We start from the raw sequence: 10,939 nt of genomic DNA, 5'->3' as shown, positions 1-10,939 counted from the left end.
GCAACAGAACATTGAGAACCACTTTATAGAAATTATTTAAATTCACTTCTTAAAACGAACAAACTTATTCGAGCAAAGTGTAAAACAAACAGTTACAAAACCACACTGACTCAAACTCAAGTTGGCAAATATGCTGCTGGTTTGCTGAAAACTTGCTAACATAAATGTCTGCATGAGTAAGGAAGTGTAACCAAATATATCATTCTGAATATCAGTAATATGCTGCGCTGCATACTTGACCTTTATAAGTTTGGTCTGTATCTCGCCGTCGGAGGCAACTTCTTGGTGCGTTAGCACGTATCTGTCACACTTGGACAGAGCCTTCTCGCTGGGTGCAGACACCTGGATGGCGTTGGGGATGACCGGCTGCAAAACTGTGCCCAAGTCCATGCTAGACGATGGCTTATGGTCCACCCACTTCTCCCCACCAGCAGAGCGGGAACGACGGTGACGCGGGCGTACTGGTGCTGTCGTCTGAACAGATCAACAGGAAAACGGTTTAAAAAGGGGAAAGAAAATAACTTTTAAAAAAAATCCAAAGTGAACAAAAACACAGAACTTGACAAAGCATTACAAAGCTTGACAAAAGAAATCATAAAACTTATACATTTTGGGGGGCAGGGTACCCCACACCCTAAACTTGTAGAAGCCAAAATCCTGACACATTACAACCTCATGCTGCTGCCTTTAGCTAACTCACTGACCCTGTATCTTCTTTCAATTAGGTCTACATGAAACGAAGGGGAAGGGAAGCAGTCTCTCTCATCCACTCTGCTCAAGCACACAGCTCTCCTCCTGGCCCGGCTGACTGAAGTGCCCGTTGAGGCCTGGGGTCTTGTGGGTGTTCTTGTGGGTGTACTAGGGGAACTGTAACCCTGCATGCTGTCCTGAGCTGCCTGCTCCTCACATGCAGATCTAGCCACAGACAAAAAGGTACTTCTGCTGGGGACGGGGCAGGTGGGCCTTGGGTTCGTCTCATCCTCCTCATCACTAGCAGCACTGCCTGACTGTGACTCTGGCTTTGGACTGACATGAGGGGAATCGACTGGGCACTGGAGAGTGAAATGGAAAGACTAAATGGTCACAGTTAGACATGCAAAAATTAGACGTTATAGGAACGGGATACATTCACAGTCTAATGTAATCAAATGCAGCAACCACTTTATGTAAAGTACAAAGTTCATGTTTTTCCCCATACCTGGTGAAAAACATGAACACTGAAATGTATATTTACCTAAGCTGAGCTAAAATGTTCTGTGAGTTGATGCAAATTTATCTGCAACATAATTCATTTTACAGTTTGTCTTATTTGTTGTAAATTCAGTATCTTTGATTTTTAAAACTATAGATTCAGACCAATAAATTTAGACCAACCTACTGAGAAATCTACAGCATCAAAATAACTCTTACACATTCACCAGGAATGTAATTTCCTCAGTTTCACAGTGGTACTTAATTGCTGAAGGACTACATGATCATATGCATGAGGCGTTTATTATAACCTGCCTGCTGCTGTGGCACTGGGATTAGTGATGTTAGTAGATTAAGAGAGACGAGTGCAGTAGAATTTAACTTTGAATGGGCAGAATACCATTCAACACCCTTAAAAACATTCATCATTATGGTTTTTAAACACAACATACGGGGACAGGTGAGGGTGATGCTGATCTCTTTGGCGGTAGGCGGTCCTCTTTGGAGGGTCGCTGAGAGCGGGGCTGATGCTGTGGTTGTGGTAGAGGCTGTGGCTGCGTCTGACGGGGTGGAGGTTCAGGGCGACCTGGAGTCTTGCTCTCTGTCACGATGGCCTTGAGCTGCTTCAGCTTTTCGTCTTTCACCCACAGCTTATTTTGCATCTCAAGCTGCAGTGCATTAACACGTCTCTCCTGCACAGTGAGGATATTGCAAAATGTTCAAATGCAATATTATCCAAGTTGCTTGAATAAGACAAATTAGCTTCCTCTATAAAGACTAAAACAATGACCAACAAGGGCTGTTTGCAAAACTGATAGTAAGATCTAAATTTTACACACATTTCAAAGTAGGTCTTTTTTTGTTTGTGGTCTTTATTGGAAATCTATACATTGTTGAATAAAAGGAAAAAAAGATATTTGAAACTCACACATTCTTTCTCCCACTTGAACTGGGTGTCCGAGATCACGCCATGCATGCGCTGCTCCATGCGTCTCTTCTCTGACAGCTCTCTCTGCAGCCTCTGCTCTCTGGTTTCCAGCTCATGCTGCAGCGAGCGCTTGTCATCTTCAAAGATTTTAGTTGTTTTCTGCAGGATGTCAATCTGAAACAGAGACATTAAAACTAAAAATAAAAAAAAAGTGACAACCTTTAAATCTGCAGCGTGAATGGATTAGTCTCCCACCTTGTGTTCTTGCATCTTTGTTTTCTTCTCTAAACGTTCAATCTCTGCCTTGTTGCCTTGGATGATTTTGTCTTTCTCTATCAGTTTGCCGTTTTGTTCCTGAATAAAGTTGTCTTTGGAAATTAGGCTGGTATCCAGTTCTTGGAGCACAGGCTTCATCATGTTGGCTGAAATAACATCAAGAGAAATGTGAGCCAAGAGAAAGACAACTATTCAAAAACTGATCTTTCAAAGCCAAAAAGTATCAGGTGAGCTAAAATGAGAACAGACACCTGTTTTACTGTATTCCTCCATCAGCATCTGCTTGATCCTCTGCCTGTTCTTCAGGGCTTCAATCAGCCTGGGCAGCGTGATGTCATCATGTGGGTCAGTCAGCTCACAGGAGGGTAGAGATGGGAGACTGAGGATCAGAGTGTTTGCAGCAGCAGCAGGCATGTCTACAGAAGACAAGGAATCACAAGTCCTTAAAGCAATTGTGTGGTTTTTAATAATTATCATCACACACAATACTCCACTATTAAAACATTTACACACTAGTAGTTCAGATTAATTCTGTTCAATTTTAATGGAAATTACATTTGCAAGAGTTTGGCTTGTCTGTTAATTTGCATGTTTTGTGTTTCCAAAGAACTTGCCCAAGGATATTTGGCATGCAGACTGAAACAGCCAGGGTTCGAATCACCAGCCTTCCGATTAGCAGATGGCCTGCTCTTCCCCCTGAGTTACAGCCATCCCCAACTACAATTCTCCTTGAGATGATAAAATGAAAAGTCCATGTAAAAGCTGCCACTGTGCAGCCATCTTATTTGGGCTGTTGTTTTTTTAAGTATCATCTAAATCATTGTTGTAATTTCAGAGAAATGATGCATTATCCTGACATTTCTGGCCATTTAATATACAATTCACAAGCAACTGATGACAGTGGGAAGGAAAACTTCCATTTAATAGGAATAGGAATGAGGGGATGAGGGGAGGAAGACAGCATAAAAGATGTGCTGTGGAAGAGAGTGAAAAGAGGTTAGTGAAGAAGATTGCTCAGTGTATCATGGGAAGTCCACAGCAGCCTAGGCCTACTGCAGCATAACCAAGCAGCATAATAAGGGACAGTTTATGGTCATCAGATGAATACCAAACTATAAGAAAGTTTTAAGCCTAATCTCACAAGCAGAAAGACAGCATCTAAAATTCAAACTGGGAGCTGGTTCCGCAAAAACAAATATGCCCTCGTCTGAGTTGCTGTTGGCACTCTCGCTGCAGAGTTCTGGATCAACTGAAGGCTTTTCAGGGAGCTTTTGGGACCGGTTGATAATGAATTACAAGAGTCATAGTCATAAATGCATGAACTATTTTTTCTGATTTTAGAGCTATTGCACAAATGCAAGAAAGCAGTCCTACATATGTGTTTAATATGTGCAATAAAGGACATATTCTGGTCAAAAATTACTCCCAAGATTCCTCACAGTGTTACTGAAGGTCAAGGTAATGCCATCCAACTTAACCTTGGCTTTATCTGAATTTAGAAGCACACAAAAATGTGTCCAATGATATTAGTGAATATAACAACAATTAGCAGAAGTGGAAAACACACTTTGTGTTGCTCTTGTTAAAAGGTTGAGTGTTCTTACATTTCGGCTAATCTTTTGATTAACAGGATGTTTCACACACATACCAGGATCTATGGGGCCACCACGTTCTTCCAATCTGCGAGACAGCTCATCTTTGAATGCCCGGTTTCTATGACGACGGCCTGGAGTAAAGCCACAGATTGGTCTGTCCACTGGCCTGGCCACTTCCACCTCTTGGGTCATCTCTGCAAACCGCATCACCAGCTGCACAAACAGAGCACATGTTATATGTCCGGGGAAAATAAATAAATAAATAAGGGGGGGGGGTAATTAAAAAGTAACAAAGTAAGAGGGCAGGGTCAAGTTACCAGGGTTTCCTCATAGTCATCAGTCTTGGGATTGACACAGACAACCATTCTAACTTTTCCCTCTCCATCGAAGTAGTTTTTAAACAGGTGGGTTATTTTGGAGTCTCGATAGGGGACCATCTGGAAGAGAAAAATGTCAATTATATACATATTTTATCAGGAAATGAAATCCAAGTCCATCTTCAGTTTGGCAACACATACCTTGTTTGTGCCACACATTTGGTTTTCTCGAAGTATCTCGATGCATGTCCTCAGATTCAGCAAAGACTGATTTATGTTACCTGAAAGGCAAAAAGTGGTTAAAGCTCAAATGAACCCCAGCTAAATCCAAGTCCATAGGCTTGTATATAAACAGACTTGTCTTAACAGAAGGCCAGCAGGAGACAGCCCTTGTATGCTACATAAATAAGTCATATATGAATAAAAGAAAGTGACAACTACTACTATTCAGGTAATCTGTTAACAGACATACGTGTGTTTTTTTTTCTATATCTTGTTTTGTAAAGTATAACTAGTTTAAGCATATTCTTCTGGAATAAAAATAAGTTTTTAGGACACTTTTGGCTAAATTGTAACTGATAACAAATCAGCAGCCACTTTTATAATGTCCATTATTTTGGAGCATTATCTAAATTAAAGGTTACCACTGCATTCAAAACTTCAAGCAATTCTGCTTCAAGTTTACCGAACTTGTCCAAAATAAGGATTTAAATATTAACAAACCTGCTTCACGTATACGAGTGCCTTCTGCCCCTGTCCTGCCAGTTCGCTCGCTTCCTGCCAAGTCCACCAGGCACAGCTGACTAACACTTATCTGGTTCTTATCCTAACAATCAAATTAAGAAGAAAAATATTTGTCAATTATGGTTTATCCAAGTATGTTACCAACAGGGCTCTGGTGTGGGGAAATTTGGTTCAACTTTTAGCTGACCTGGAGAACGTTGTCGCCATCTGCATCAAGAGGCGCCTGAGCCAGTTTAATAATGAACACACTGTGGGAGCGACTGGACTCTCTATTCAGCCGGGTGTTCGCAACCTTCCTCTTTTTTTGACCTGGAAAAAAAACACAGTACAGGCCATTTCTAAAACCACATTTCTTTCCAGACATTTTCATGCACAATTTAAAAGCCAAACTATTTCAGACACAAAACTCATACTGAGCATTCACATTCCTCAACAACCTGCTCAGAGAGAAGATTAACTGAGGTCATTTACTGGCCAGAGCCGAACCCAGAGGGCAGCAATTCCAGGTCAGTCACATCTACGATCATCACTGCAGGGTACTTTATTTTTTCTTTATATTTATATGAAAACAACTCACCTCTCCAGAACACTTGAAAAGCCTCCTCGGCAGATTTGACTTCAACCTCCAGACAACCGGCCACATACATGATGTGATTCTGATCCTCTCTGAGGATTTTAGACTGAGGCGGTCTGCATTTAGAAAATAATCATATTAGGGAACTGCTTTTCCTTCAATCTGCAAAATGTTGCATACCAAGCATGGCAGGGAGTCGAAGACATTAATGCTGGTTGTTTCCAGCCACAGAAAGTAACCAGTTACAGTCATAAAGCATCACAAATAGATGTAAGAACATTCAGCGTTGCCAGAACAAACACCAAAAGCAGCAGGGGGAATATAAGGATTTAAGGCTAAAGTAACACTCATCAACACTGGAGACATTACCTCCCATCAGCAGCTCTGTTACACATGGTTGTACGTGGTTCAGAATGAATGTGTCCAAAATACATATGTCTTACCACTGAATGTGCTCCCAGATTTATACTTTTTGCATGACGCAACTCTGAATTTTGGACTACAGCTGATTATTTTAATAATCAATTCAATTATTTGCAGACAAAATAACTGATAACTTGAGCTCAAAAGCAAGAGAAGCTTCAAATTTTGCACACCAATCATCCCAAAAATATAGTCAGTGTACTATTATTTAAAAAACAAAACAAAAAATCATCAAAACTCATTTTTATGACAGCAAAAACATCTGTGAAACTTAGGAAATGTCTCCAACACTGACAGGTTACTTTTTTTGCACATCTGTATGCAACAGCAGAAGCTCAGCTAAAAATCAGGCTGCTACAAATATTCACTGGTCACATACATCAACTCGGTGTTCTGGCGCACTGGTGTGCCTCCACCATTCCACCTAGTAAAAAGAAAAGACAACAGTTTTGTCTCCTGGCTAATCTGCCATAGAAAATAAACTGAACTACACCTAATATTTTACTCTATTACTCTAATGAGATACAACATGATCCACATACATACTGTACACATGAATTGTGTTCCTTTTGTTGTATATTTTCTAAACTCACTTTGGCTTGATTGCATCTTCCTGAGTTTCCTCCAGGAGATCATAGATGTAGTTGTTGTAGATTTCTACGTAGGAGACGAAGATGCTGTAGCTGCTGTCGTCATCCACGCCATCTGATTTAGAGGCCTCCTCTGGCTTAATCATGTCAGCAATTTCAGGATCAGCCTTTAGCCTAAAAATCAAAGTAGAAAGTTGCACATTAAAACCAACATCCCACTACACTCAGAACTGAGGAAAGAATGCAAGCTTAACAAACCCAAAATATCTTTCTGTTAACTAGATTCACTTATCCTAACATCACCAGTCAGGTGAAACAGTGACAGAAATAAAGTCTTAGCAATTTTACAGTGCTGATTCTTCCTAAAGGGTAAGAAAGACTCTTGAATCAATTGGCCAATAGGTGACAATTTGATTTTGATCTCTAATTTTGAACATGATCTTCTCCACAGCAGTAGCAGCACAAGTTACTCTGCAATAGTTAATAAACCTAGGACTGACTTATTCAGGTAACCGGAAGTTACCTGAATAAGTCAAAGTCCTACTTCACAGACAGTGATGATTTTTACAACGTATGTTTCGTTTCTTGCCATTCCACTGGATGGATAAAATGGGTCTAATAAAATCTAAATCTGTGTCAGGCTATAGAACATCAGTTTGAAAGACAGATTATTTAGTTGTACAAAGTAAATGAAGTGTAAGAGCAAAAATATGTTGATCATTCTTGTCATCCATGACTTTTACACTGTTGAAATGCAGGACTGTACGGCATGTCTTCATTGTCAAATTTGAATGCATAATTTCATGTGATATTGGGATTTGGAGTTTTGCAAAATTTTGCTGTAGTCTTTCTTTAGCAACAAAGCTCCAAGTCAGTAGGCACATCTCACCATGGGATGTAGATTTTTGGATTGCTGACCGCAGATTCCACCACATCTTTCTCAGTAATGTGAACTTACTTTTCACACCCATAATTAAAAAAAAAAAAAAAAAAAAAAAGTAAAATGGGCCTTTACCTGGTGGAGGGTGTTTTAGGAACAGACAAGTTGTTGTCCCGCCTTTGGCGCTCCAACAAAGCATCTACTTCAGTCTGAATCTCAATACTGTTTTTCTCATCATTCTTAAATACCTGAACAAAGAGAAAAAAGGAAATTAAATTAATAAATAAGCAAATTACTCAGTTATTCTGGTGCCAAACATAATTAACCATTTTTATGTGCCATTTTCGTACATATCTCTTGGCCTGGTAAGGACCTATACTGTTGAAAATCATGTCAAGGGAGCGAGGCAGAAGTCCACCCTGGCCTGGAGAGCCTGTCATGGTGAAAGTCTTTCCACTTCCTGTCACCCCGTACGTGAAAAGCAGACCTGACACAAACAGAGATGAAATCAGCTGCCAATAATGAACTCAAGGCTAAAGTAGGTTAAAATGCAGCTGTTAAAAGGGGAAACAGGTCACTGTAATTTAAAATGTTACTGTACTTTAAAATAATCATTGCATATTACTGATGTGGCCTTTGCTTTTACCATTTTTTCCACGGATGAGGTCATCAACAAGAGGTTTCGCCACATGCTCAAAGAGCTCCATCTGTGATACTGAAACTCCAAAGACTTTTTTGAAGGAGTACTGTGTCTGTGAACCAAAAGGGATTACAAAAAATAAATACATAAAATAAATAAATATACGTATGCATGCTTTGCTTGTTCTGGAAGACCAAAATCAACCATGCATTATTTTTTCTCCTGTACTTTCTAAATTCTTCAACATTTCTGGGGATACGCCTGAAATGAAGCCTTCTACAAGGCTAGACAAACCACTTCAGCTATGCTCATTTATTACAGAGGATGAGTAGTTCTATTCATATCTCCTTCTCAATGCCTAATCTCGACTCTTGAAGGAGGTCATCTAATCTGGTCTGAGAACACCTTGTTCCCCACATCTACAAAAGTTCAGTAACTCCATAAACAATGCATTGTACAATTTAACAGATATTAATACATCAAATTATAACAGACTATATTTGGGATATGGAGATGCAGCAAAATGATGTGTACTGAATAAGAAGGGATTGATTTTTATACATGATGGTAAATAAGTCAATCTAGGTAGCTAGCTAGCATGGTTAAGACAGTTTAATATCCAATCTGATTGCTTCATACTTTTGCATTCTCACAGCTCTTTTTAGCTTTTTGTTCCACACCACTAGGTGTGTCTATATATCTGTTTCCCACTATCATGTGCAGTTACCTGAAAGACCTGTGAGAATGCAAAAGTATGAAGCAGTCAGGTAACTGCACATGATAGTGGGAAACAGATATATAGACACACCTAGTGGTGTGGAACAAAAAACTAAAATAAATAAATAAATAAATTGTGGTCTTCAAGGCATTTGTAGCTATGAGAGGTGATAGCAAAAGTCACAACAAACTGGGAAGTGTGCCCCCACCTGTCCAACATCACTACATCTCATGTAAAATTACACAAAGAAAGGCATCAGGGCAAAACACGCCCAGTCCTGGCACTCTATTGATGGAGGGAAAAAACAAAAATGGAATAATTTGTCTTTAACAGTCGTAGAGTTTTATGACACAGGAGTAAGCTACGAAATTTCCAACGATGCAAACAATATTTATGACTGGATTTACTTATTGTTGTTTTCAGTCTTTATGCAGTTTTTCCTGACAATGACAGAAACACATAATCTCACTACCTTTAATCAATTACTACTCCAAACTTATCAGATTTCTTACCTCTTTGTATTCTCCATTGCGGTTTGTTTTGAAGCCCTCCGGGGTGTGCATCTGGATGGTGGTACTGCTGATCACCTCAATGCAGCATTCCTCATCCTCAGCTCCCAGGGGTCGCACACGGCAATATACCTGAAGAACAAAACAACACACATTAAAACAAGCTCTAACGGTACATTGAGCTCGTTACTACTGCAAAGGTATTTAATTTGCCCAACAATATCTGATGAGCGATTAAAAAAACCCAAAAAACACAACCACCAAACAGACTCTGACATTCTTGAATGCAGTAGGATTTTTGCTACCATTTGTTTCAGCTTATTACCACTTGGTGAAACTTTTAAACATACTTTTATTAAGAAACTGAGGAGTCTCGTTATTCACAGCCAGAGTCTTTATACTGTTGGGTTTTTTTAAAGAACAAAAAGGGGGGAATTTTGGTTGGCCCAAAAAACTGAGGAGAGATAGCAATCGAAACTTTTATTGCAAAAGCTTCTTCTTTCTGCTGCTAAAAGTCTAAATCTGCCTTTGAGGAAGAAAAGTGATGGCTGCAGAGCGAAACTGTGGGCTCACAGTCAGGTTGAAGAGAAATTGTCCAGAAGAATTTTCACTCTGTCAGTAAATTACTCCACTCTAGGTTCAAACACTCCCTCACTGGAATGTTTTCTCTTCCACCCAGTGGAATGTATGAGATTCACATCTGTGCTGTCTGCCAAGTTGACCTTCTTTAAGAATTCAGGGACACTCACCCCAACTGGGTCCGTTTGGTTGCTGGAGGTTTTTTTTGGAGGATACCTGCGGGGGGGTTTACCCTTCCTGTAAAAGTAAATAAATACATAGTCATTAACAATTCAAACACACTGTAAGCGTTAACCATTAATGACTATGTGATGGCAGAACAAAGCCTGTTGTTAGACGGCTAATTAGCCCCCTGCTAACGGTAAAGCAGAGAGTCAACGTCCGTTGGTAACTCCTTAAACTCGCCATTTCGTGACATGGTAAAACGCATAAACAATACAGCCTACCAGCGACATATATAATATAAACTTGTACTTACAGTTGTCTCGTCATCGTAGCGTGGTGCCTGTGCTGGTTTCACTGTTTCTGTTTGTCTAGTTTTGAATCTTCCCTCCGCCTCAAAGCCTCAAATCAGCGACTTTTTCAAAACGGACCCGAAGCAACCAATGGGATCTGGCAACGGCAAACACGTGTTTCCGCCTTCACTTCCGAGCCTCTTACGCCTAAAGAACCCCCCCAAAACAAACAAACAAATAAATAAATAAATAAATAAATAAATAAATAAATAAATAAAAAGTTGGCAAATGCAGTAAAAATATAAAATATAATGTACAAACGTCTTTCAGCCACTTTCATTCTTCATCTTCATAAATAGTCCTTGATGTCTGCTACCAGCGAAATGTAAATACTTTCTTTGTTTTACACAATTCTTAAATATTTTATGAAAATTATTTAGTTTAATAATTTAACATGACATTGACATAACGTGACATTTTTTATTTATTTGAGCAATGAATTACTTCGCAATCTTCTGTG

At 39.6% G+C, this 10,939-nt stretch overlaps 1 protein-coding gene and 1 non-coding gene across 4 annotated transcripts in view; both read right to left on the bottom strand.

Annotated features, from left to right (window-relative positions):
* Positions 1-10,613, bottom strand: part of LOC102304329 (kinesin-like protein KIF23) — a 16,757-nt gene extending 6,144 nt beyond the window's left edge. The window contains exons 1-20 of one of the 3 annotated variants that reach the window (XM_014339846.2): positions 10,443-10,613; positions 10,135-10,201; positions 9,389-9,517; positions 8,165-8,270; positions 7,869-8,005; positions 7,654-7,766; positions 6,642-6,812; positions 6,428-6,472; positions 5,629-5,741; positions 5,239-5,360; positions 5,031-5,133; positions 4,509-4,588; positions 4,308-4,427; positions 4,044-4,203; positions 2,647-2,811; positions 2,375-2,541; positions 2,120-2,293; positions 1,644-1,883; positions 705-1,073; positions 20-474 (exon numbers count right to left, since the gene is read on the bottom strand). In XM_014339846.2, the coding sequence (XP_014195332.1) occupies positions 43-474; positions 705-1,073; positions 1,644-1,883; positions 2,120-2,293; positions 2,375-2,541; positions 2,647-2,811; positions 4,044-4,203; positions 4,308-4,427; positions 4,509-4,588; positions 5,031-5,133; positions 5,239-5,360; positions 5,629-5,741; positions 6,428-6,472; positions 6,642-6,812; positions 7,654-7,766; positions 7,869-8,005; positions 8,165-8,270; positions 9,389-9,517; positions 10,135-10,201; positions 10,443-10,456 (3,027 nt within the window). In that variant the 5' untranslated portion in view covers positions 10,457-10,613 and the 3' untranslated portion in view covers positions 20-42. Of the gene's footprint in view, positions 1-19; positions 475-704; positions 1,074-1,643; positions 1,884-2,119; positions 2,294-2,374; positions 2,542-2,646; positions 2,812-4,043; positions 4,204-4,307; positions 4,428-4,508; positions 4,589-5,030; positions 5,134-5,238; positions 5,361-5,628; positions 5,742-6,427; positions 6,473-6,641; positions 6,813-7,653; positions 7,767-7,868; positions 8,006-8,164; positions 8,271-9,388; positions 9,518-10,134; positions 10,202-10,442 lie in introns of those variants that run through there. The other 2 variants (XM_014339847.2, XM_014339848.2) reach the window with 2 other exon arrangements.
* Positions 5,489-5,586, bottom strand: LOC121815837. The gene has a single exon (XR_006055400.1). It is a non-coding gene; the product is annotated as a Z30 small nucleolar RNA (small nucleolar RNA).
* Positions 10,614-10,939: the final 326 nt, after the last annotated feature.

The sequence above is a fragment of the Haplochromis burtoni genome, unplaced genomic scaffold, assembly GCF_018398535.1.
Source record: "Haplochromis burtoni strain Fernald_Lab_line unplaced genomic scaffold, NCSU_Asbu1 Contig_324, whole genome shotgun sequence".
NCBI classification, from domain to species: domain Eukaryota; kingdom Metazoa; phylum Chordata; class Actinopteri; order Cichliformes; family Cichlidae; genus Haplochromis; species Haplochromis burtoni.
The sequence above is the reverse complement of the archived record's forward strand: the minus strand, read 5'-3'. Positions and strand labels throughout refer to the sequence as shown.